Source organism: Molossus molossus, unplaced genomic scaffold, assembly GCF_014108415.1.
Source record: "Molossus molossus isolate mMolMol1 unplaced genomic scaffold, mMolMol1.p scaffold_m16_p_6, whole genome shotgun sequence".
NCBI lineage: Eukaryota > Metazoa > Chordata > Mammalia > Chiroptera > Molossidae > Molossus > Molossus molossus.
Window position 1 is genome coordinate 76,445,399 of NW_023425399.1, and position 27,939 is coordinate 76,473,337.

Below are 27,939 nucleotides of genomic sequence, written 5' to 3' on the forward strand. Positions count from 1 at the left end.
TCCCTCCGGACCGCAGGCCGATGCTCTAACCGCTGAGCCAAACCGGCCAGGGCTGGACTTGACATTTTAAATGAATGAGTTGTATAATAAAAGAATTATATCTCAATAAACCTGTTTAAATATTTTTTTTAATTGATTTTTTAGAGAGAGAGGAAGGGAGAGAGAGCTAGAAACATTGATGTGAGAGAAAAACACTGATCAGCTGCCTCCTGCACGCCTCCTACTGGAGATCAAGCCCACAACCTGGGCTTATGCCCTGACTGGGAATTGAACTGGGACCTCTCAGTCCATGGGACAATGCTCAGTCCACTGAGTGACACTGGCTGGGCTCTCAATAAGCCTGGTTTCTGCAGGAAGGAATGGATGAAGTGGGGTGAGCAGGCTTAGGTCTGGCTAGTCGAATAATTTTAGCGGGCTCTGGGGCTTAGGAGTTGTCCCTAGTTGTTTGGCGCTTGGCTCTGGGCGATCAGGGGCAGTGGGACAGTGGCCCCAAGTGTGAGAGCCAATAGAAGAAGGATCTGGTTGGGGTATGGGCTCTGATTTGGTTGGTTTGCATTTGAAAAGTGCACTCTCTGGGCACTCCAGGAATTGGGTGACCGTGGGAGGGGCCGTCTCTCGAGTCAGCAAGGCCCCAAGATATCAAAGCATCAGAATACAGAAAATAAAAGACGTGGTTAATATATTAGCCAGGGGCTGAGAAAGTGTGAACTGAGGAGAGTCACAAGCGACAGGAATAGAGAAGCACCTATAACTGGGGGCAGGGGAATGGCAGGAGAGAGGTGCCCAGCACCCAGCACGGAGTCACCAAGAGGCCCTAGACATCACCCTTGGAAGAAGAGTTCGCTTCAGATGTCTTCAGGGCTGGTCCAAGAAGAATAATCCATTCCCTTCTCTCTTCTTCCAGTCCCCTGCCCCCCTCCTCACTCTGGAACAGATGTGAAGTTGAAGTCAACAGTGTGAAAAGAATGCCCAACCCCTCACCACCACCACCTCTTCCCACTGTGGGCTTTTGTCTTGAATCAGGTCCAAGCTGGAGGAGGGGTGATTTGGCCTTATACTGGGTTTTGATGGAATGATTACTCTCTTACCTAAAAGTGTGCTGAAAAGCCCTAGAATTTACTAGCGTTTTCATCAGCATGCAGGACGGTCACCCACACTGAATGAGGTCGGAAAGAGCCAGGGATTTAGTTTACAGCAGGGGTTTGTTCAGTACACTAGTCATATAACACTCAATGGCATCTCCATGTGGCTTAATTCACCATGGTTTCCTTAAACTTTAGTAAACGGAGACCATGATTCTGATTTGTTTCTAGGAACTGTGATCATTTTTAATGCTCTGCCTATTTAAACACAGATTTCTTTTTTTAAATAAAATTTTAATACAGCTAGTTTGTCTTTTTTTTTTTTTTTTATACTCACCTGAGGACATTTTTGCATTTGTCTTCAGATAGAGCGGGAGACAGACAGGGAGGAAGAGAGAGAGAGAAACATCGATGTGAGAGAGACACATCGACTGGCTGCCACCCACACAACCCCAACCTGGGCCAGGGATGAACTGAAACCGAGATATGTGCCCTTAGTGGGAACCGAACCCCGGACTCTGGTCCGCGGGCTGATGCTCTAACCACTGAGCAAAACTGACCAGGGCTAAACACAGATTTCTATAATAAACATCCAGCTCTGACCAGGTTTTCACTGTTTGTAAACGGATGCTATGATCCTTTGGATTGCAGATATGCTCCCACCTAGCTGGAATGTGGTGTCTGGCTCCTGTATCCGGAGCAAAAGTGAGAACAAGCAGTAAGATCCCCAACCCCGACTGCCCCTGTAAAGTCAAAAAGCACACCCAAAAGATGTGCCCTCAAAGTTATGCATTTTACTCCTAAAAGAATCCCATAGGCCCTCTCTCACTCTGTTCCCTTTAAGAAGTAATAATTGTACTCAATTTGGTTATTTGTTTTCCAAGCCAAAACCGTGGAGAATTGGAAACGTAAAATGAGAAGGGAGAAGAAGTCGCTAAGGCAAGACACTAAGGGGGGGGGGGGGGGGGAAGCAGACAAGAAACTTAAGAAGTGCAGCAGTCAGTATGAGACCATTTAATGAAGGGCAAATAATACCACCCAACTCCAGAGGGTACTGAGGGAATCACTATTAGACTAGGTCAATGAGCCCTGGCCAGTGTGGTTCGGTTGGTTGGGCGCTGTCCTGTACACCAGAAGGTTACTGGTTTGATTCCCCGTCAGGGCACATGCCCAGGTTTCGGGCTCAATCCCTGGTGGGGGGTTGTAGCGGGCAGCTGATGGATATTCCGAATGGATGTTCCGCACAGATGTTTCTTTTTCTCTCTCCCTCTCCTTTCCCCTCTCTCTCTGAAAGTCAATAAAATATATATTAAAAACGAATAAGTAAATGAGCACTATAATGATGGCTCTGGATCATAGGGAAATGGTTAAATTAAATCTAACTACTGGCTTCAGAAGGAAGAAGGTACATAGTACATTTTAGTAACAGTGCCATTTAGTAAGAGTACTTTGTAAAAAAGAACTCTCGAGTTTCATGTGACAGAAAATTTAACCTAAACTGGTTTAGGGTAAAAATAACTTATCGGAGGTAATGAAGCAGTCCAGGCATATTTGGTTTCAGGGACAGATTGATCCAGAGGCTCAAAAGAGGGTGGCCACTCTGTTTCTCTCCATTTTAACTCTGCTATCTTCTACACTGGCTTCATTCTTAGGCTTCCGTGGTTAGACTGTAGCCAACAGTTCTTAGACATATGTTGCTGTGGAAGGAACTGGGCCTCCCGAGTCACACTTTGAAACCTTAATCCCCAGCATGAGTGCATTTGGAGTAAGGAAGAAAGTAAAGTTAAATGAACAGTGATCTGATAGGATTAGTGCCTTACAATTATCCTCGTAAGTAGCTTTCCTGATCCTTCTCCCTCCCTTCTGTCCCCCCACCCCCCTCTCTCTCTCTCTCACGTGAGGACACAGAAAAAAGCAAGCAGAAGAGTTCTCACCAGGAACTGAATGGGCCAGTCCCTTGCCTTGGACTTCTGAACCTCTCCAGCTGTGAGAAAACAAACACCTGTTGTTGAAGCCACCCAGTCTGTAGTATTTTGGTATGGCTGCTCGACCAGACTAATTCATTCTTCAGGTTCAAATCTAGAGAACAAGACCATGCATTTCTCCAGGGCCCTTGAATCCAGTGCTCTGGCGGCCCAGCCTGAGTGTCCCCACATTCACAGACTTGGGAGTGGAATCAACACTGTCTGAAGTGTGGTTGGAGTGTGTGGGGGAGTGGTTCCCCTATGGCAAAATCGGGGTGCCATAACCAAAAGGGGTGGCAAAACTGTGTGCAGTAAAATCCTCAGCAACCTGAAAGAATGTGGTTCCCCAGCGGGCCCAGTCCTGTGAGAGATGAGGAAATCCCTGAGGTTGAACTAGCATTGGCATTCCTAAGACGATAACACCTGTAATGAGGAACTCTTTAATCGGTTACCGTGCATGAAGATTACACAGTATCCCCACTATTCAGTGATTGGAGTCAGGATTTAAAAAGTAAGACTTGATCATCTCATTTATATTTTTGGTGGACTTGGTTTGGATCTCTGCTTCCAACGATCTCCAAAAGCCATCTGACCTCAGTGGCCCGAAGGTGGACTTGGAAGCACCAGAGGAGACCGGGCTGACAGAGGACGGGCAGCCCACACTCTCTGGCTCCTTGGGTGACGGTGTGGGGTCCGCCTCTGCCGGATTCCCTTCCAGCAGAAGGAAGGGCTCACTGAGTGAGGCAGAGCGAGGGCAGGTACATGGGTGCTCCCCCTGTTGTTTTCCACCTGTTCCAAGCTCCACCGAAAGGTGGATAAGGGAGCGAGAAAGCATTGTTCAGGCTTTGCAGTTCGAGCGGGAAGCAGTTCACCTCAAGTCCTGTCTTTTTTGTTTTTAATCCTTACCCGAGGATATGTTTACTGATTTGAGAGAGAGAGAGAGAAATATTGATGTGAGAAACTTCCATCAATTGCTTCCTATATGCAATCTGACCGGGGATCGAACCCACAACTTAGATACGTGCCCTGACTGGGAATCAAACCTGCAACCTTTCGGTGTATGGAGTGATGCTCCCACCAACTGAGCCACCCAGCCAGGGCGTAAGTCCTGTCTTAGGGACATCACTAGGCACCTCCAGCCTCGGAGAAGCCCGCTGCCACCTCAGAGCTATTTTCCAAGTTTTACAGGAAACACACTGTTGCCTTATTCCTGGTGTGGTCAGAGGACAACCACAGTGTGTTGTTCCCGGAAAAGTTTGGGGTGCTCAACATTCTGTTTGTGATGGTCTTCTCTTGCTCTCACCCTTTTCTAACGGGTTTTGTGATTTTTTTTTTTTAACCCACCAGAGGATATGTTTTTATAATCAACTTTTAGAGAGAGAGGAAGGGAGAGGGAGAGAGAGAGAGAAACATCTATCGGCTGCTTCCAGAACACACCTGACAGAATGATCCGATGCTCCAACCAGCTGAGCCACATGGCCAGGGCATTTCTGTGATCTTTTCCATTTTTTTCCTTGGAGGGCAGCTTTGAGACTAGTGGCTGAAGGGCAGACTCACTGAAATCTGAACTTGGTCTAGCATCAAGGTCTGATCCAATATTTTAATTTTTATCTTTTTTTTAGATGAAGTCGATTGCTTGGCCTATCAAATTTTAGAATCAGATCAACGTGACCCCAACTACTACCTCAGATAGTTCAATATATTCTAGCCAAAAAGTGTTCTTATGGCTTTACTCTGTATTGCTTTAAAGATTTTAAAATCTTCTGGGAAGGAATTTTTAAACCCTTCTAAGTTGTTCTTGCCAATTGCAGTCCTGCATTCATGTTTTGCATTAACTTAATTCATTCCAGACTTGTCTTAGTACAATGCCATATTCTTCTCATTTTAATTTTCACTCACTCAAGTGCTCTGTACTTTCTTGTAAGTGTAAATTAATATGAGGTCATGTTGGAGAATTGTCTGTGTGTATTTATAATTTATAATTATGTTGATGTCTGGTTCAGCTCTTTGGAGTCAACCACAGAAGACAATGGTGACTCTAGGTTAACGTGGTCATTCAGAGTGTTAACTCTTCCCTTTTTCTCCCCCCATGTCTCCCTTTCTTTTCCCTCTTCTCACCCCTCATTCCTGTCTTCCTCTCCTCTTTCTTATTTCTCTTCCCCCCCCCCATCCCCACCTTTCCTGATGAAATTTGCTAGAACAGAGGCTCAGAGGGTGGAGATTTAGGGACAATTGGTCCTCCCATGACGAGGAACAGAAGGTGGGCAGAGTGCAGCTGTCCCCAAACCTCAACCACATTGACCTGACCCAGGGCCCAGCACTGTCCCCGTTAGAGGTTGCTGTGGTTTTTGGGTTGTGGTGACAGGTCTTTTCTTAGAAAACTCCTATAACTATGTTGCCAGCCCAAGATTAACTTCCTTCTATCTGTCAGCATATTCTCATGAATCATACAAACCGTCAAGAGAAGAGGCCAAAAGCGCCAGCGGGTGGCAAATAGAGCTGTAGGGAAGGGCTCTGGCTGGGGACGCTCCTGGGAGAGCCTCTCAGCCTTTCCACGGAGGTAAATAGGACCCAGAGAGCTGGGCACGGGGGGAGGGTCTGAAGCCAAATTCTATGCAATTATGGCTTGATCTGGCCCTTCACTTTGTAACACAGCTTTTGTCTAGAAGAATATTGAGGTGGTTGGTTGGAAGAAGCCTTAGGATTTTCTGTAGATTGAATCTACCCTAAGCCCAGTTTGCCAGAGAGTGGGTGGTGGTAAGTATCATGGAACTGACTGTTGGCTTTGCGGCTTCAATGGAAGAAGGTGCCTGCCTGCTTTTCCAACAGAAGGACACACTCCAAAATCATGGGCAATAAGAGCATCCCTGAAGCAGCCAGGAGCTCTGTTTACTTTGTAATTTACTTATTTATGGGTGGAGAAGAGGGTGGTGTTACTTATAGCAATACCTGTCTCCTAGCAGCATTGCAAGATTCAATGAAAGAACATATCAAGAATCTATATTTCAATAGTTGCTTTCACTTAAAAAGTATCTGTTTGGCATATACTAGGGACCGGGACTGTGCTTGATGCCGGAGGACACTGGGAAACACAGCAGACACGCTGTGTTCCTTGGACCTTTTGATCATTATTTTTAAATACTCTTTGGGAGTAAAAATGTCTTCAAGCAGAAACAATGAGTAGATGAGAAGTAAAATACTCCAGAAACTCTGAAGGACCTGGACCAAAACAAAGAGCAGAATTAAAATATTTGTGAAGCCTTATAGTATTTCCAAGAGCGAGAACGGGCTGCCAATGTTGGGCTTTGGGTTTGGGGTTTGGCAGCTTTCACTGACAGCAGGATCGAAGTGAGGAGGGTGATGCCAGGTCGAGCAATTCACAATTTAAAACAACATACCTGCATGTAGGCTGGCTCTTTGTTTTCATCTCCGGAGTGTAACTGCGTCTCCTGAGGCTCGCTGGACATCTCCTGGGGCCCCAGGGGTCAGTGCAGAGGTCACCCTCGCTATTCTGGCCAGAGCTGCCGGCACTGTGCTCCAGTTCCTACGGCCAGGCTCTGCCTGCATGAGTGCGTGTCTCTGCATTCCCCTTCCTTTAGGGCAGAGGGAGCCTGTATTAGTCAGGCTTCTCAAAAGCAGAACCAACAGTGTGAGTGTGTCAGTGTGTGTGTGTGTGTGTGTGTGTACATACAGAGTTATTTTAAGGAATTAGCTCACATGATTGTGGGGACTGGCAAGTCCAAAATCTGCAGGGCAGGCCAGCCAGCTGGAGATCCAGGGAAGAGCTGATGCTGCCACTTGAGTCCCAAGGCACTTTGGAGGCAGAATGCCTTCACTTGATTGGATGAGGCCCACCCACCTGGTGGAGGGTAATTTGCTTTACTTAAGGTCAACTGGTTTAAATGTTAATCACATCTAAAAAAACAGAACACAACAAAACACCTTCACAACAACATCTAGACTGGTGTTGACCCAACCTCTGAGCCCCATGGCTAGCCAATTTGACACAAAAAACTAACCATCACTGAGCCCAGGAACATTTCCTCAGTGATCTGCCCCTTGGTCAAGACTTGATCTCTGCAGGTGTGTGTGGGGGGAACATGAGCCATGAAGAACACAGACCCAGATGGCAGCAGGAGATCTGAGTCCTTGTGCTGCTGTCTGCCAAGACCTGGCTGAGTGGCACTGGGCACATTTCTTCATCTCTCTCATAGTTTCTTGAGGTGGGGTTGCTTCATACTATTTCAATAGTCCTCTAGCCCCTCTTCTGGATTTTTAGCTCCCTGAGGTCGGGGAATGTATGTTTTTCATATTTACCTCCACCCCAACACCTCATTGTGGTGCTGAGGAATACAGTAGGCATTTACCCAAAGTCTGCTGAATGGATGAATATGAAATAGGGTGGCATGGTGGTAAATTCTCTGGGCCTGCCATGACCCAACTGTGCCTCTCCACACAAGTTCCATAGCCCATGGAAGTCCCAGGTAATTTTTAAGTGAGAAAACTGGCTAAATTCCCTTCCATCAGGGAGAGTTTATTTTAGAATTCCAGTTTATTTTAGAATGTCACCATTACCATGAAAAAGCACTATCAGAGGAACTCACCACAATGGGTCTGGGCCAAGCCCTGCCAGAGAGTGAAAATGTCATGGTTGCATCCCTATAGGACCTCTGCGCCCCAAGGCTTAGTGATGTGGAGCTGTACAGACCCTGAAGACACTTGCAAATAAATCACCGGAATTGACACTTTACCTCACGAATCTTTTCTTTCAAGGCCTCAACAAGTGTAGAATCTTGGAAACTTTGCAACAAAGTTGTGTATTTTTTTTACCGCATGCATGGAATATAAATTTGGAAGTCAGGAATACGAATCCATTAATTCTCATTAATGCAGCATGGGATCATGCCCAGAGCCCCTTCTCCAGCACTGGGCACTTGGGTGATCACAATAATCATGTTAGGGAGAGTGAACACTTACTTTATGCAAGTGAGCACTTTCTTTATGCCAAGCATTGTGCTCAGTGCTTTTCATGCCTGGTCACTGGTGATTCTCTGACGACCCCATCAGATGGGTACTATCACCAGCTCCAGTTTACAGAAGAGGACACTGAGGCTTACAGACGCCGAGCTACTTGCCCATGACTGCACAGCTAAGGGGCAGAGCTAGTACTCGAATCCAGATGTGTCTGACCCAGAGACTGAAGCCCTGTGCTGCAGACTAACATGTGACCTTGGAAATGTCACTTCTGAACTTCATTAGGTAACAGTGGCATTCAACGAGACAATCTCTCCAGTTCCTTCCTGTGCATAAGGTGGGGAACCCTCCAGCTCAGGAAATCAGTGGGCCATGTCCACTGCTGCCTCTCTGCAGAGGCAGGGTCCTAGCAGTTGGAACGGGAGCGACGCTGAGTCACTGCAGCCCTTTGGAGATTCGCTACGCAGACGGGCAGGAACCTGACCCGGTGGGAAAGGGAACAGGGAGGGGAATGGCCGGTCTGTTCTCTCCACCCGTATATGCTTAATTTCCCGACTGGAGGTGGGAGAGAGGAAACTGGGATGCTTTTCCCATCCATTCCCAGTTCTGCCCGTGTAACTTCTTCCATGGTTTTTTAACTACATTAGACCTTGAGAAATCAGGTGTGAAGAGAGGTTGGTGCGGGGAGAGGAGGACAGTTGGAGGCCAATCTGGACTGGAATGGTTTACACTTAATTCCTGGTGGGGTGTGGGATGAATGTGTCCCCTCCAATGAGTGCCCCCCCCAATCTGTTGTTCCCTCTGTCCTTGGACGAGCACCAGTTAGTGTATGCAAGAGGCATTTCCCAAACCTTCCTTCACGATCAGCCAATTTTCCCAAATGTGAAGTTAACAACAGCAAAAACAAAATTTAAAAAAATGTGAGCATTTATGGAGTGCTCACTATCAGATAGGCATTGTCCCCAGCTCTCTGAAGTATTATCTTATTTAATGCTGGCAACAATCATATCAAGTAGACACTGGTATCATTTCCGCTTACAGAGGAGGAAACTGAGACTTTTGGGCATTTGGCCAAATTGTTTCTGGTCCTGGGTCTAAAAAGAGGTGGAGCTGGAACTTGCGTTTGGCTTTCTGGCCCCCACCCCGTGCTCTTATCCGGGTCCTATTCCCCACCACCTGAGTCTGACTGAGGTCTTTTCGCCCAGCCTGCCAGTGTTCAGCCCTTGGCTCCTACCAGACGCCCTGCAACCCAGTGACTGGACAGTGTGACTGCCGGCCGGGGATTACAGGACAGCGCTGTGACAGGTGTCTCTCAGGAGCCTATGATTTCCCCCATTGCCAAGGTAAGGAAGACATCAGAATGTTGGGGGTGGGTTCCTCTCTGAAGTATATGCAGCAAACCTCACAGAGCAGCCTGCAACCCCCCACAGACCCATCACTGGTCACATCTACGTTTGAACCTAATCTGCCTGGTTCCCCCCCAATTCGAGTCCATTGAAAATGCATATGCATTTTCAGATATGCATTCTCTAAGGACTCCAAAATGATTTATACCTAAAATTAAAAACAAACAAACTCATGTGCTATAAATTTCTGTTTCTTGATTTGCATGTAAATTCTCTGTGTGATAAAGATGACCCCTTTTAGCTAAGCCCTGTGTCCCTTTTCCCTGACCCAAGGTGGCCTAGCTTCTCTTTCGATCCGGGCTGCGGCACTGATGTCGGCTGCTTCTTAATCCCCTGAGGGGTGCTCCAACAGGTCCCCCCATGGGCGGGCAGAGCAGGGCCTTCGCTGGGTTCTGTCCCTCCCTCCTTGCCCCACTACTGGCCTCCTGGGGAACTGTGTCATCATACATCAGCATAGGTGTGAGGAGCAGGGGCCTCATACCTGGGGGTGAACCAGGGTCTATTTGGTTTGGAAAGAGTGAGACAAGGAGGAAACATCATCCCCTGATTGATAAGAGATTGAGCATCTGCATGCTCCATGGCCAAGGTCACGGATGTAAGATGCCCACGGAATCTCACTATGTTCCAGGTTGTGCAGCCTCCCGTGGCAAGTAGCTCCTGACTGTGGCTTTCATAGGACCCTTTCCCTATTGAAAAGAGGTGTTTGTGGAAGGCTGAATGTCTTCCCATCAGGAGAACGTGGCTTTCTTAGACCGCTTCTGTCTCCTGACAGCTCCTGGAGCCTTGCATTCAGAGCTATCTGAAGTCAGGGCTAAGCTCAAACTGGACTCCCCAGAACCCGACTCCCCAGAATCCTCCAGAGACCAGGGTTTTTTGCTGATAAAAATTGTAGCCAGCAGTCAGAGGGTGCTGCTTGCCTTTGAGAAGCCTGAAGGTCCCCAGAGCGCAAGGCTGTCTGGAGCTGGGACTGCTGGCCTCCACGGGGTCAGGAGTGGAAGGGAAGGCTGTGCGGACTGCTGTGGCCACAGGCGGCGGGGCTGGGCAGCCACACAGCTGCTTCAGAGCCAGATGGCAACATTGGTCAGCCTGGGAGGAGCCAGAGCTGGGAAACCACAAACAGTGGGAAGATTGTGTTGACTATTGAAGAGGAAGGTGAGGGAACATCAAAAGAGAAAAGAAAAGAGGAGAAAGAGAGAGAGATTGTGAATATCATTAAGGAAGAAGCGGAAATAGACCAAGAGGAGAACATAAAGGCAGAAATATCTAAGGTATAACTTGTAAGAAAACAAAATCATATTATAGATTTACCAAAATTTTAAATTATTGGATAAACCAGGTTCAGAGCAGGCTTACCCAACCTCTCTTCATTTTTAACGCTGTATAATAGTAAGACCGAGAGACTATAAGATAGCAATTTATTAAAGAGAGGTTATATTGGGCTTGTCATACTATATTGACTAAGACAGCAAAACAAACTAGTTTTATAAATATTTGTATTGAAGGGGGGGAACAAGAGGATTGTGATATTTAGAGAATTAGATCTTGGTTAACTGAAAAATGTACTCAAATTCTGGAACATTTTAATCAAGCGATTAAAAAAGTCTCTTGGTACAATATTGCCCTCTTCTGGACAATCCTAAAAATGCTCAAAATTCTAGCATCTCTTTTCCCCCAGTTAATTTTGGATATTAACCCTTATCGGATGAATCTATTGGTGAATATCTTCTTCATTCAGTAGGCTGTCTTTCATTTTGGTGATGGTTTCTTTGCTGTACAAAAACCTTTTAGGTTGATGCAGTCCCGTTTATTTATTTTTTCTTTTGTTTCCCTTGCCTGAGGAGATATATCAGAAAAAAATATTGCTAAGAGAAATTTCAGAGATTGCCTATGTTTTCATCTTGGAGTTTTATGGTTTTAAGTCTTACATTTTAAGTCTTTAGTTCATTTTGAGTTTACTCTTATATATTGTCTAAGATGGTGTCTAGTTTTAGTTTTATTATTTTTTGCATACATCTGTCCTATTTTCCCAACACCATTTATTGAATAGACTGTCTTTACCGCATTGTATATTCTTGCTTCCTTTGTCAAATATTAATTGACCATGTAGTCATGGGTTTATTTCTGGGCTCTTTATTCTGTTTCATTGATCTATGTGTCTGTTTTCATGCCAATACCATGTTGTTTTTTATTACTGTAGCCTTGTAGTATTGTTTGATATCAGGTAGCATGATACCTTCAGCTTTGTTCTTCTTCATCATGAGTGCTATGGCTATTTGGGGTCCTTTGTGCCCTATGTCTGTTACAGTGTTATTTACAATAGCCAAGCTATGGAAGCAACCCAAGTGCCCATCAATAGACAAGTGCATAAAGAAGTTGTGGCACATATGTACAATGGAATGTTACTCAGCTATAAAAATATAACAAAATCTCACCATTTGCAACAGCATGGATGGGCCTAGAGGGTATTATGATAAGTGAATTAAGTCAGTCAGAGAAAGACAAATGCTCTATGATTTCATTTATATGCGGAATCTAAAGGACAATACAAACAAGCAAACAACACAGAAACATACTCAGAGATACAGAGAACAGACCGATGGTGGCCAGAAGGGATGGGGGTTGGGAGCTGGGTGGAAAAGGCGAAGGGATTAAGAAATAAAAATTTGTAGTTACAAAATAGTCACGTATGGTGCCAGGTGGGTACTGGAAATATTGGGGTGGGGAGAACACTTGATAAAGTATATGATTGTCTAACCACTATGCCGTATATCTGAAACTAATACAAAATAATATTGAATGCAAACTGTAGTTGAAAAATAAAATTTAAAAGAAGAAATGAACTTTTAGTTGTGGGCAGGTACTTGAGTTGTTCAGAGGCAAAGGGAGTGATTTGGAAATTAAGACGATAAAGGTTATTTGGAGTGGCTTTTTCTGAATTACATGCAATATCCTTGCCTCCCATATATCAAAAAATATAAATGTAGATGCATTATTTTTAAAAACAAGTAAAACTTTTAAAACTCAAAACATAAAAACAAAGGAACAAACAAATAAACGTTAAAACCTACAATTGAACACACTTCTGAATTGCATGCAGGCTCCCACAGTTCCTGTGACCTGGCTGGTACCCTGGACTCCGGTTTGGTAAGTGGAGAATTATAAAAGGCTTGCAATTCTATTATTCTGTTTAAAGACCAACACATTGGGAGCTTCCTGAAATTAAAAGTAAATTAAAATAAGGCAAGAGGCCAAATTGCTTAGAGATCATTGCTCATTTTCAAACTGCATATGTGATATTGTTTTTTTTTTTAAAGAACCAAAAGAATCGGTTTATGTAAACTTTGAATTCTAGAGTCCTAGATTTTAACTGTTGTTGGTTACTCTGAGGGCATTGCCTGCGCATAAGCCTGACATACATAATTAAAATTAAGAAAACCGAAGGCTAATTTCATATTAAATAAAGCTGTCTGAGTGCAAAGTGATTGTAATGTATTTGATATTACTCCAAGACAATACTACAATATTTTGATTAGTTTTCTAAGTGCATTAGAAATTATCTGTCTCCTTAGCCCCTGAGGGATAGTGGGGAGGGTTCTGCATCCTTCCTATGAGTCTTGATGATATTTAAGTAAGACGTGACTCTTCCATGTTACAAAACTTCCAGATGAACACATTTTTCTACTGATTCTCACATGTTAAGTGTTCAGATATTTTTCCATTTAAATTTATAGTCCAGGCTTTAATAGAATCAACAATGACAATGTCATAAATCACAACGATTTTAATTTTTTTTCTGTATTTTCCAATTGTTTCAACCAGAAGTATGGGTTATGTGTATAACAAATAAATGAATAATAAAACAAAAGAAATTAAGCAGACTGTTGAAATCATCCCAGTATTTTTATTCCCCTTGAGTACAGTTAATGTACTTTTCATGATCACAATATATTTCTGTGACAAGCTTTCAGAACACATGTTTGAAACATGTCTAAATTCTGAGATGTCAAATCTCAGCTTGATTTTCTCTTAAAGGGATATTGCCAGTGTAAGCTTCATGTTGAGAGCCCTACCTGCAACACCTGTAAACCATTATACTGGAATCTGGCCAAAGAAAACCCCAGTGGATGTTCAGGTAAAGTTTTCTATGCATAATACTTTACTATATTGTAGCTTCCTTGTGATTTTCTCTGTCTCAGTGACTAAACCCACAAAAGAGCCATTTATTTAGTCAGTTTACTTTGTCTGAAATTTTGATGTCTGTCCCCCCCCCCACACACACACACACACACACTCACTTTTGGCAGAACTTCTGTCATTTTCAAAATCTCGGCAAGGGATTTATATCCTGTTTCCATAGGTATTGTGTTGTTTGGGAAGGCGGCCACTTGATAAATGGATTTTACAGCCTTGTTTTTGTAATCCATTCTTTCTGATTGAATTTTGTTTCCATTTTATGCTTAGATTGAAGCCAGGATAGGACTCAAAAACATCAAGCTAAAGGTGGCTAAGTGGAGTGACTATCCTTAAATAGAATACATTTTCATGTAAGCATATCAGTAATGACCTTGACATTAGACTCATTTAAAAACCCCAGGGTGCTGCAGCTTTCGTCTTAGAGTGGTCGTGAACTAGCCATTACTCCTTGTAGGTGGATGGTATTGATCTGGCTGTTCTGATTCCAGAAATCAGTCCAGTCTTAGGCTTCAACAGTGCGAACTGACTTCCCTTCAGCACGCTAGGAACTGACGGCACAGGTGGTGTCGCTGGTCTGGTGTGTTCCCAGAGCTGGGGAACGGTCTTTTGCACAACCTTGGTCCAAGGACTTTCTCTTGTCTTCACAGAATGCCAGTGCCATGTGGCGGGAACAGTGAGCGGAATTAGAGAGTGTGGGCAGGTAACGTGAGCCGCTTTTTCATATGATACCAGTAGCAATTGATTGTGGACTTTCTGTGGGAGGGTATTAGCGCGTCTGTGATCGTACTGTGTGTGGTCATCTTTTTGGATACTTTTAGATCCTGACTACACGGCTTCATATTACACAGTGAGCCAGTTTTAAACCTTGCAGCTTAGTGAATTCTTAATCCAATTTTGTCACCTGATTGTTCTGCAGCGAGACGGCGACTGTCACTGCAAATCCCACGTTGGCGGCGATTCCTGTGACACATGCGAAGATGGATATTTTGCTTTGGAAAACAGCCATTACTTTGGGTGTCAAGGTAAATACATCCGGTGGGTCCTGAGGAAAACAGAAGCGCTGATGGACAAAGACTGTCAGGGTACCTTTATTCTGAATTCCTGTCTTCCCGCACACTTTCCCATGGCGCGGGACTGAAAAATCCTATCCAGGGAATTCGGCCAAACTTTCAGCTGTAACTAGTAAAAACAGCACACTGCGGGTTTAATTATAAAAAACATGATTGGGATGGGCAAAGTCATTGGAAATAGCATCGAGGTTTTATGTTAAAGATATATTTTGTATTCTCAAAAACACTCACGCCAGGTTTTTAGAGATTATAGTGTTTTAAACAATAAAACTATGGGAGCGGGTGTCCTACAAAGCTACGCTCGTTCGCACACATTGTGTACAGTGCTATGTTGCTGAATCATTTCTAGTTCCTGGGCTACTGTCCCCTTACCTTGGACAACCGTGTTGGAGCTGGCTACACGTCATCTCCAACTTGCTAGTGGACTCTTGAGGGTCATGCCATCTCAGTTTGGGAGGTTCATACCTATTTCAAACACCTGCCAGATATAAGAAACGGGGAAGAAGGCAGGGCACAATGACCCTGGGCCTACTGATTTCCACTTCTAGTGGCAGGGAAAGCGTCCGGCGTGGAGGTGCTTGGCTGGGTAACCGCTGCTGTTTCCTGACTTTCAGGGTGTCGGTGTGACATTGGTGGAGCAGTCACCCCCATGTGCAGTGGGCCCTCCGGAGCATGCCAGTGCCGAGAACACGTCGTGGGGCAGGCGTGCCAGCGGTGAGTCTTGGGGCGGTTGCTCCCCCCGCTGATGTTGGGGAGGACTCTCAGAGTCCTGTCTGTGCTGACAGTCTGGGTGTGGAGAGGAGCCTACGGACAGAGGTAGAGGAAGGTGCACTGTCAGTTGTAATCTGGACACTTGTCAGTGAGTCCAATGAAAACAGGAGGCAAGGTTGCTTATAAAAACTGTTCCACTCTGCAGGGCATGGAGCAGCCTCACTGGGAAGTTCCCCCAGGTACAACGGGTCAGGTGGGCGAGACTAGAGCGGCCCCTCCACGTAACAGTCAGAGCACGGAGGGACTGGGCACACAGGCGGGCTCCTGGACCCGGCAGTGGGGTCCTGGAGAGGCCGGTGTGTTACTCATGGCAGGGTGGGGGATAAGAAAACCTCAGGAGTGGGAAAAGCCCCTCATCTCACACAGAAGCAGGTTAAAATGAACCGCAGAAGCAAAGATCCCAGAGCGACTATAGCAAGTGGGACAGCAAACTGTCTCTTCGCCCTGGCGTGTTTAGCAATTGATATCTATTTTTGGAACCATGATCCATCCATAATTTTATCCTGGTGGAGGAAAGAAAAGACAACTGTGTAATATGCTGACTTTTAATCGTACACTGGAAATGCTGTGAAATGCAAGAACTGCTGAATCTCAAGTACCTTCACTATTTAAACAATCTTTATTCCCACACAGAGAGAACCCCCTTTAATATTTTTGTATATTTTATAGCCTTTATAAATAAAAATTAGTATTATATTATATTAGTATTATATTTTTCATATCATTTGTATCAATTTGTTCACATGATATGATAAGTATTTCCATGATCAGTAAGTTATGGAATGGTTACATTATGAATGGTTACATAATATTTCATAATTTCTTTAATTATTTCATAATTGTACATTTTTGTACAAAACAACACTTATGTTGTTTCCAAGTTTTTACTATTATAAACATCTTTTATGTTAATTCTTTGACATTATATACAAAATCATTCTTTAGAATATATTCCTGGGAGTGGGATTACCGAGTCAAGGGGCATGAACATTTTTAAGGATCTTTGTAAATATCCTCCAGAAAAATTGTAAGCATTCCCAATTCCACTTGCAATATAGGAGCATGCCCTTGTATTTCCTTTCACTAAATGATCTTTATGGCTTTACATCTACTAGCTGCTATTAGTTTTGACTGGATTGTCAAAATGCGCCTTTTTGAAGAACTCCAAGTAGTTTGAATTTAAAATGTCACACAAGTGCTGTAATATTTTTGATCCTCCTCTGTGATTGCCATTATTGGACTCTTGAAAGGAATCTGCTTATAGGCATATAATTTAAGAGAAAATGAGGCATAGAAAAGTCACTGTAATGATAAAAATATATATAAATAGAAATGTATCTAATTTGTAAACAGCATATAAAATATTTTGTCATGCTCACTATTGTATCTGGAGTGCTTAGCAACAGTTCTATAGATATTAATATTTGTCTAATGAGTGAATATGAGTTGATAAGTGATGAATGAGTGAATAAATGAATTTAGAGTAAATAACCTAATTTAACTTTGCTAAGTTGTTAGCACCCATTGAGAACTTTTTTTTTTCTTTATTGATTTTAGAGAGAGAGGAAGGGAGGGGGAGAGAGAGATAGAAACATCGATGAGAGAGAACATCAATTGGCCGCCTCCTGCATGCCCCCCACTGGGGATTTGGCCCACAACCCGGGCATGTGCCCTGACTGGGAATTGAACCAGCGACCTCTTGGTGCATGGACCGATGCTCAACCACCGAGCCACACCAGCCGGGCACCACTGAGAATGTTTTAAAAGATGTCACCACCATGTGTTGTGTTAAATGATTTTCTCATTTTACTGGTTAGAACAAGTAGGTGTTGGGTGTGTTTTATGTGAATGCTTACGTGAGTGGAAGCAATCATTTAGAGAAAACGCTGTGGGCCTCTCTCAGTTTGCACTCTGTCAGGTGCTGCAGCTTTTGTCTTAGAGTGGTCATGAACTAGCCATTACTCCTTGTAGGTGGATGGTATTGATCTGGCTGTTCTGTCAGTTTGGTGGGAGTTCTTTTAGTAGTAGTTATTGGCGCTAAAGGATATTCAGATGATCAATGAATCTAACTTGCGGTATCCATGTTTACTTTTTGTTTATAAAAGACCTGAAAGCAACTACTACTTCCCGGATTTGCATCATATGAAGTATGAGATTGAAGATGGCACTACCCCTAATGGAAGAGAACTTCGATTTGGATTTGACCCCCTGGAGTTTCCTGGGTTTAGCTGGAGAGGATACGCTCAGATGAGCTCTGTGCAGGTGGGTAGCCAGCAGGGAACAGCTTCACGGCCGAGGAGCCCATATATTTACACACAGCACTCTCAGTGAGTCCCCCAATAGGTGAGTTGTCCCCCAAATGGATTCCAAGATTATTTTTATCCTGGAAAAAAAAAAAAAAATATAAATGGGGCCCTGTAGGGTTGGATTTTATTTGTTTGTTTGTTTGTTTTATTCTCACCCAAGGATATGATTTTATTGATTTTAGAGAGAGTGGAAGGGAGAGAGAAAGAAACATAAATGTGAGAGAGAAACATCAGTCAGTGGCCTCTTGAACATGCCGTGACTGGTGATCAAACCCACAAGCTGGGTGTGTGCCCTGACTGGGAATCGAACCCACAACCTTTTGGTGTACAGGACAACCCTGTAACCAACTGAGCCACCTGGCTAGGGCTAGGGTTGGATTTTAACTGATAAACATATATATCAATATCACAGTTTCTTGTTACTTTAATTTGGTCACCAAATCAGAAAATGAGGGGATTAAAAATGGTGCTTATCTCTGGAGACATTTTATAGGTAATTTCCCAAACAAGATTAGGCTATATTTTAACACAAGAGACATTTTTTTCTTTAAGCCACTTGTGAAAAATAAAAATAAGTTGACTTAAATAATTCCAATAAAGCTTGTGTTGCTAATTTTTGACTAATGATTTTTTTTTTTTTTACATTTTAAAACTCTGAATTACTATATAAATATAAACTAAGATAAATGAGGAATTTTAGTCAGTGCTATTTAATTTTTCTCTCCCACATTGCTCTGTTGTATCCATGTTTCTGGGCTTTGTATTGGAATATGTAAGGAATTTACATGTTACGTTTAGAAATTAATATTTAAAATGAAAATTTTCTGTTTAGTCATTGAGTATTTTTGTTCTCAGAATTTCTCTTTGAGGCTGGTCTCTTCCAGCTATTTCTCAGTGGAGAAATCCAGAATAAAAGAGACAAACTGATGACCACGGCAACCCGATGCATGTCCTTCACACATCCAGAACTAGCTATTTCTACCTCATCTAGCCCTTAGAGAAACTTGACCATCAGCCCCCACTGATTCTAACTCTGCTCTTGCCGGAGCAAAAGTCCCCAGCCAGGCTGCCTTTCCCAAACAGTCACGAGGACCTTAAGACACCTCACTGTTTCTCCTTCCCAGATACAGCAATTTTGTTTCTTTAATTTCTTTTTTTCTTCTTTATTGACTTTAAAGAGAGAGGAAGGGACAGAAACATCAATGAGAGAGAACATCGACTGGCCACCTCCTGCATGCCCCCCACTGGGGATCAGGCCCACAACCTGGGCATGTGCCCTGACTGGGAATCAAACCGGTGACCTCTTGGTGCATGGGTCAATGCTCAATCACTGAGCCACACCGGCCGGGCCAATTCAGTATCTTTAGTTCCATGTTCCTACTTCATTATTCAGAAAAAAGCAGTGGATTCCATTGAGTCATAACAGGATGTTTATGACTGAGAGCCCAATATACACCTTCCCAAGGTGTTTAGAGTTTGCAAGAATAGCTGCTTAACACTAGGGAATGACTTTCCAATGATGAATTCTCTGCAAGTATTTTTAGTCAGAGGACCTTGGTAGTGTTGCTCAAATCACCACTAACTTGACTCTGCTCCTAATATATTTTTGCATTTTTATTTTTCACCTGGGAGCTAATATTAAAAGATGAAGTCGGTCATGCTGAGGCCCAGCTGGAGCTCCTCAGTGTGGGTCAGCTGCAGCCCTGCTCCCAGAACAAGGGATTCTGCCCAGTCAGTCTTTTATGTCACAGATGTATCCTTCAATAAATGTGCCCTTTGTTTTAACCAAAAGAGCTGTGGAGAAACCAAAAGAACCACTGCTTTGGAAATTTCCAAGTTTCATGAACTTTCCTTGGACCACAGTTGGATGTGAACATGTAGTCTGTGGTTCAGACTTAAAATAGTCTACTCTTTCCTTAACATCATGGGCTCAGCAGCACAGACAGACCATTGAGTGAGCACCAGGGTGGGTTTGGACAACAGGACCACGTCACATACACCAGTCTAAAAAGCCCTATTCTTCTTCGATGGGGACTGAGATAAATTTCATATGACTTAGTAAGCATATTTTAGTTATATCCAGATTTCATCACTAACATGTTTGAGGTCTATAACCTCTTCTTAGCCACCACTGATTTCTGTGACCAGTTAGAATTTTTTGTATGTGAGGTAGACCCGGGAGTGGTCTCTCCATGGGGTTGGGGATAGTAAATAATACACTTTCCTTTCTTTCTCTTCCACCTGTTTATTTCTCCCAGCCAGTGGTGCTCGCCTCTGTCACTGTGGCTTTTCCTAACTAGTCCACCTATATTCTACTCTGTCTGCCTGATTACAAAAAGGTCAAAAGAGGATCTCAGTGGCGAGGGAGTACGTTTTCACTGTACCTTTAATTGTAAGTGATTTTGGTTTATTGTTAGGCCTGCCTGTTTCCATCTGCCATAGAGTCAGTTACTTGGTGCTTGTTGAATGTGTGTGTATTTGTGTGTTTGTGTGTGTACACTGCAAGCCCAGCAGTGGAACTTGAATGAAGTCACGGTTTGGCTAGCATTTCTTTTAACATGTTGTCTCTTCTATACTTTATGGCCTTTGGTATTTTTCAGAATGAAGTAAGGGTCACGCTGAATGTGGGGACGTCAAGTCTCTCTTTGTTTCGAGTTATTTTGAGATATATTAACCCTGGAACTGAAGCAGTAGCTGGCCATGTGACTATTTATCCATCCCGGGCTAACACAGGTAGGTACATTTTCAAGCCTCTTGTTGATCAAGAAATGATTAACGGGTGAAACATTTTCTCCAGCTTTCACAAAGTCGCCTCCTTAGAAAATGTGACGCCTGGTCGTGGTCTGATTAGGACAATGCTCCAAGTGCCTGGTCCTGTGCTTCTTTCTCAGTTTCTAAATATTCTGCTTATTTACATTTTGCTATTACATTGATCATTAACTGGCATTTAAAAAGTCAATATAATAACCTGTATAACCACTGAGCCAAACCAGCCAGGGCCCCATGCCCGTTTTTTAAACTTAGTTGAAATCATACTTGACCTCCAGACTTTTATCCTGCTTCCTAACCTTCCCCATGTCACTGAGTGGCCCCACATGATCCCACTATACAGCTGCGCCTTGCGTTACTTTCTTTCCTCCACTATTAGACATTGAGGGTGTTTCTACTCTTTTTCCTATTTACTGCCATGCAGCTGTGAAAATCTCCACCACAAAGTTTTTACCTACATTTTAAAACACTTCCACAGGACAGATTTCAGAAGTCGAATCATTGGGCCATTTGGTAAGAAGGTGTTTTAAGAACTTTGAAATTGTCAAAATGGTTTCCACAAAACTAGTACCAATGCCCCTTCTATCTGGTTGTTACCACATTGCTGGTTCCATGTCCAACATGCCTGGTCACTACTACAGAACTCTGCCGACTTAACAGGTGAAAATTATATGATGTCCTTATTTTGATTTTCACTTATTTGAGTGCTTGTGATATTGAGTTTTATTGTGTTTATCTACTTTATTTTTTCTTGTGAATTATAACTATATTTCATTTGACAATTAAAAAATATGCCAAGAACTTTTCTTTAAAATTTTTATTTACTTATTGATTTTAGAGAGAGAGGAATGGAGAGGGAGAGAGAGACAGAAACATCGATGAGAGAAAACATCAGTTGGCCACCTACTGCATGCCCCCCACTGGGGATCAGGCCCACAACCTGGGCATGTGTCCTGACTGGGAATCGAACTGGCGACCTCTTGGTGCATGGGTCGACGCTCAACCACTGAGCCTCACCAGCCGGGCTCCAAGAACTTTTTTAGACAGTTTATCTGAATTAATATACTTAATCGTTTAACAAATAAAAGATGACTCACAATCCTAGCATAAATAATCACTGCTAACATCTTACCAATATCTTTCTAGTCTATTTTATACATATGCACATGCATTCACACAATTTAAAAAAAAAGAGGTCTGTACATATGACCAGTAAATCATCCTACACTTTTTCATATGTAAACTGAATGTTCAAAACTGATTATCTAAAATCATAACACTGACTGCTAGAAAAATGCCCTAAGCAATTCTTTTTATTTCTGATAGGTGTTGCTCAAAGCAAAGAGATCATCTTCCTGCCCAGTAAGGAGCCAGCTTTTGTCACCGTCCCTGGAAATGGTTTGGCAGACGCCTTTTCAGTTGCACCAGGGACATGGATTGCTTGCATTAAGGCAGAGGGAGTCCTCCTGGTAAGCAGTAGTTCTGAGTAGAGATTATCTGCCCTCCCCCCCCACCATGGTTCCATCTCTAGTGACCCACAGTGACTATAAGATATCAAAATCATAGCTGGTTTCCTTTTAGACATAGAAACCTATGTGACATTTGCCCTCACATGAGTAAATGACATAGGAACCAACTTAAAATATCTTCTATTGTCTTCCAGCCAGCTTCTCAGAGACAAAAAACATACCAAATTATAACTCACAATGACTTGAAGTTATCAAAATAAATGCAAAACCTTGATGAACATATGTCCTAGCCTTTCAAACATTTCTTCTGGAGTTTTCATCATGAATCAGATGGGCATCTAAAAAAAAATCAGCATATATTCTTTCTGATTGGTGTTTCAGGCTTCTTAGGATATATTCCAAGAAGTGAGATCACTGGGTCAAATATCAGTTCCATTTTTAATTTTTTGAGGAAACGCCATATTGTCTTCCATAGTGGCTGCACCAGTCTGCATTCCCACCAGCAGTGTGCTCGAGTATCCTTTTCTCTACATCCTCGCCAGCACTTGTTGTTTGAGGATTTGTTGATGGCCACTATTCTGGCTGGTATGAGGTGATACTTCATAGTCATTTTAATTTGCATCTCTCTGACAATTAGAGACATTGAGTATTTTTTCATATGTCTCCTGGCCATTTGTATGTCCTGTTTCAAGAAGTGTCTATTCAGGTCCTCTGCCCGATTTTTAATTGGATTCTTTGTCTTCCTTTTGTTGAGTTGTATGGGTACTGTTTATATTTTGGATATTAACCTTCTATCTGATGTATCTTTGGCCAATATATTCTCCCAGAGAGTGGGTTCCCTTTTCTTTTGATGCTGGTTTCTTTTGCCGTGCAGAAGATTTTTAGTTTGATGTAGTCCCATTTATTAATTTTTTCCTTTGTTTCTCTTGCCCTAGATGATGTATCAGTGAAAATTCCACTATGTATGATGAGATTTTTCTGCCTACATTTTCTTCTAGAAATTTTATGGTTTTATGAGTTAGATTTAAGTCTTTTATCCATTTTGAGCTTATTCTTGTGTATGGTGTAAGTTGGTGGTCTAGTTTCATTTTTTTGCATGTAGCTGTTCAATTTTCCCAACACTATTTATTTATTTATTTATTTTATTTTTCTTTATTGATTTTAGAGAGAGGAAGGGAGAAGAAAAGAGAGAGAGATAGAAACATCGATGAGAGAGAACATCAACTGGCCACCTCCTGCATGCCCCACACTGGGGATTTGGCCCTCAACCGGGGCATGTGCCCTGACTGAGAATCGAACTGGCAACCTCTTGATGCATGGTTCAATGCTCAACCACTGAGCCACACCAGCTGGGCAAGCCAAAATCATTTATTGAAGAGACTGCTTTTTCTCCATTATATACTCTTGCCTCCTTTGTCAAATATTAGTTCTGCATACTGTCTTGGGTCAATATCTGGGTTCCCTGTTCTATTTCATTGATCTATATGCCTGTTTTGTGCTGAACCAGGCTTTTTTGATTACAATGGCTTTGTAGTATAACTTCATATCTGGTATTGTGATTCCTCCCACTTTTTCTTCTTTTTCAAGGTTGCTGTGGCTATTCAGGTCTTTTGTAGTTCCATATAAACTTTTGGAGTATTTGTTCAAGATCTGTGAAATATGCCATTGGTACTTTAATAGGGATTGCATTGACTCTGTAGATTGCTTTGGGTAGTATGGACATTTTAATGATGTTGATTCTTCCAATCCATGAACATGGTATATGCTTCCACTTTTTTTTCTCTTCCTCTATTTCTTTTTCCAATATCCTGTAGTCTCTGGTTGTTAATGAGCCTCAGGTTGCACTACTCTGGGACATGTGGTGTTAAATTTCCGACGGAGGGGCAGTTGCTTCTCCCCCAGGGTTAAGACCACTCTGGGAAGGGACTTCTTGAGGAAGATGGCTACTGTCTTCTGGGGGAGTGACTCAGCATAGAGCTCCTGATGTCCTCCTTCCCAGCTCTCTTCCCAGTGCCACAAACCCCTGACTCTCCTCACACAGCTCCAGTCCAGTCTGCCCTCCCTTTGCTGGAGCCCAAGGTGAGTGGCTGTAGCTATAATTTAGTGCACTGGCCCTTCCGGGAAGTGCTGGTGCTCCCTGTGCCTCTCTCTGCTGGACAAAACCTCTGCTCTGGAGATTTTCTCAGCCAAGTGTTATGTGGTTGCCTTTCCCTATTCTGCTACTCTGTGCTGGGAATCTGGCTTGGGGTTTTAACCCCCAAATTCTCAGAGGGAATTGCTCACAGCTAAGACAGCCCTCAGCTGCTGCCCATGGGCACCCAGCCAGCCCTCTTGTGTCTCCACAGCTCCTACCAGTCTCAATTTGGGGTCCTCTTTATGTCCCTGGTTATACGGGTTCTCTCTAGCTGCTCTTCGATTGGTTTGTCCAGGTGACTTGTCTTTATTTTAGCTGTAATTCCAGTTTGATCCTGGAAGGTGGTCTGTGTAGCTTCCATTCAGTCTGCCACCATTTTCTTCTCCTCCGTGTTGTTGCTTTAAGAAAGAGTTTAAGAATGTTTCACAGATGCTAGAAATGAGGAATAGGAAAATTCCACTGAGGCCAATAATGGGTACATAAAGTTGGACTAATGGAAAGATAAATTTCATTATTACAAAAGTTACTGCATAGGCATGGAAGATTTTTATGACATTTAATGCAACCGTGTAGTAATCCATATGTATCCATCCATAGTATGATCCTATTTACTCTAAAAATATTTTATTGAGCACCTATTACCAAGCTTTACTGTTCTAGGATCTATGGTACTGTAAAAGAATCAGGAGATAAGGTCCCAACCTAAGGAAATGTACTCATAGAATAATAACCATTATTAAATTAAAACCCATTCAGAAATAAAATGAAGAATAAAAACCACATGATCATATCAATAGATGCCGAAAAAGCCTTCAACAAAATCCAGCACGCATTTCTGATAAAAACGCTCAGCAATGTGGGAATAGAGGGATCATATCTCGACATAATAAAGGCCATATATGAAAGACCTACAGCCAACATCATACTCAATGGGCAAAAACTGAAAGCATTTTCCTTAAGAACAGGAACAAGGCAAGGATGACCACTTTCACCACTCTTATTTAACATAGTACTGGAAGTCTTAGCCACAGCAATCAGACAGGAAGCAAAAAATAAAAGGGATCCAAATTGGAAAGGAGGACGGGAAACTGTCATTATTTGCAGATGACATGATACTATATGTAGAAAACCTCAAAGACTCCATCAAAAATTTACTAGACTTAATAAATGAATTTGGAAAAGTAGCAGGATACAAAATTAATGTCAAGAAATCGATGGCATACTTATACACCAATGATGAACTCACAGAAAGAGAAACTAAGAAAACAATCCCATTTACCATTACGGCAAAAAAATTAAGATACCTAGGAATAAACTTAACCAAAGAAATAAAGGACCTATTTGCAGAAAACTCCAGGTCATTGAAAAAAGAAATAGAGGAAGATATAAAAAAGTGGAAGCACATACCCTGTTCATGGATTGGAAGAATTAACATCATTAAAATGTCCATATTACCCAAAGCAATCTATAGATTCAATGCAATCCCCATCAAAATACCAACGGCATACTTCACAGAATTAGAACAAGTACTTCAAAAGTTCATATGGAACCAAAAAAGACCTCGACTAGCCACAGCAATCTTGAAAAAGAAGAACAAAGTTGGAGGGATCACATTACCAGATTTCAGGTTATACTACAAAGCCACTGTAATCAAAACAGCCTGGTACTAGCACAAGAACAGGCATATAGACTAATGGAACAGAACAGAGAACCCAGAAATGGACCCAAGGCAATATGCTCAATTAATATTTGACAAAGGTGGCAAGAGCATACAGTGGAGTAAGGATAGCCTCTTTAATAAATGGTGTTGGGCAAATTGGACAGCTACATGCAGAAAAATGAAACTAGATCATCAACTTACACCCTACACAAGAATAAACTCAAAATGGATAAAAGACTTAAATGTGACTCATGAATCCATAAAAATCCTAGATGAAAATGTAGGCAACAAAATTTCAGACATCATACACAGCAGAATTTTCACTGATACATCACCTAAGGCAGTAGAAACAAAGGAGAAAATGAACACATGGGACTACATCAAACTCAAAAGCTTCTGCACAGCAAAAGATACAATCATCAAAACGGAAAGGCTACCCACTGTATGGGAGAGCATAATTGCCAATGATACATCAGATAAGGGGTTAATTTCCAATATATAGAGAGTACTCATACAACTCAACAAAAGGAAGACAAAGAACCCAATTAAAAAATGGGCAGAGGAACTAAATAGACACCTCTCCAAACAGGACATACAAATGGTTAAGAGACATATGAAGAAATGCTCAACATCACTAATCATCAGAGAGATGCAAATTAAAACAATAATGAGGTACCACCTCACACCTGTCAGAATGGCCGCCATCAACAAATCATCAAACAACAAGTGTTGGCGAGGGTGTGGAGAAAAGGGGACCCTAGTACACTGCTGGTGGGAATGCAGACTGGTGCAGCCACTATGGAAAACAATATGGTGTTACTTCAAAAAATTAAAAATTGAACTTCCATTTGACCCAGTGATCCCACTTCTAGGAATGTACCCTAAGAAGCCTGAAACACCAATCAGAAAGAATATATGTACCCCCATGTTTGTAGCAGCACTATTTACAATAGCTAAGATCTGAAAACAGCCCAAGTGTCCATCAGTAGACGAATGGATAAAAAAGCAGTGGTACATATACACAATGGAGTACTACGCAGCTGTAAGAAAGAAAGATCTCTTATCCTTTGAGGCTACATGGAGGGACCTGGAAAGTATCATCCTAAGTGACACAAGCCAAACAGAGAAAGACAAGTATCATATGATCTCACTTATTTGTGGAATATAATGAACATAACAGTCTGAGGAATAGGGTAGACCCAGAGACGTGGAAGTGGGGTACAGACTGACAATCCCCAGAAGAGGGGGTGGTAGGGGAGAGATAAACCACAGAACTTATGCATGAACAATGGACATGGACAACAAAGCTGGGGACAGGGCAGGGAGGGAGGAGGGGGAGGGGGGAATCAGTGGGGGAAAAAGGAGAAACATCTGTAACAAAAATTAATTAATAAAAAAAGAAAACTCATTCAGGTACTAAGGCCACTATGGTGGACCACTGAGCCCCCTGAGTCAGCATATGCTACTTCGTCCTCCCCATACATTTCTCCTCTTCTTCATTCCAGACAAATTAGGGGCTCTGAGGAGAGAAAAAGCCTTATGGCCTGTGTATGAGTCTCTTCACAGTTGCAAACGTTCCATCCTTCTCTCTGCAGATTAGCAGTGATGCCAGGATTACTGTAAACTGTCAAACCATCCACCACTAGAAACCGGGAGCTCTGCTCTTTCCTGAAGAGCGCATAGCTGAATTTACATTGTGGGCTTCATTTGGCACAGTCAGTGGAACAAGTTCTTCCTCTCCTATCCGAGGACAGGCAGTAGGCCAGTTTTAGTCTATGATTCACCAGGATCACAAAACACCATATTTTACACCAAGCCAGGCGAGCGCTGCTCAAGTGTGGGAATAAAAAGCCATACTGAATGAAATGTAGCCCAGTGTTGTGTAGTGATGACGGCACCTGTATTTCAAAGGAATGTTTTATTAATCGACAGTAATTACCTTTGTTTATTTTTTAATTAAAAACAACCCAGAAGAGACAGTAAAATTTCCCCCTGAGATTTGAAAATTACAAGGTCCACCCCGAGGCACTCGTCTCCAATCTTCCGGTACCTGTGTGAGTTTCTTTGCGCGTGCTGGTGAGTCAAGGGTGGAACAAAGCAGCTGATGTGCAGAGTTTAACTAATGAGCTTCACCTGGTTG

At 42.7% G+C, this 27,939-nt stretch overlaps 1 protein-coding gene across 3 annotated transcripts in view; it reads left to right on the forward strand.

Annotated features, from left to right (window-relative positions):
- The window catches only part of LAMA3 (laminin subunit alpha 3), a 249,933-nt gene that overhangs the window by 98,549 nt on the left and 123,445 nt on the right, over window positions 1-27,939 (forward strand). For all 3 annotated transcript variants that reach the window (XM_036245198.1, XM_036245200.1, XM_036245199.1), the window contains 9 exons: window positions 9,226-9,363; window positions 12,524-12,570; window positions 13,459-13,558; window positions 14,268-14,320; window positions 14,537-14,642; window positions 15,305-15,404; window positions 17,567-17,723; window positions 20,368-20,500; window positions 21,863-22,005. In XM_036245198.1, coding sequence (XP_036101091.1) covers window positions 9,226-9,363; window positions 12,524-12,570; window positions 13,459-13,558; window positions 14,268-14,320; window positions 14,537-14,642; window positions 15,305-15,404; window positions 17,567-17,723; window positions 20,368-20,500; window positions 21,863-22,005 — 977 coding nt within the window. The remainder of the gene's footprint in view (window positions 1-9,225; window positions 9,364-12,523; window positions 12,571-13,458; window positions 13,559-14,267; window positions 14,321-14,536; window positions 14,643-15,304; window positions 15,405-17,566; window positions 17,724-20,367; window positions 20,501-21,862; window positions 22,006-27,939) is intronic.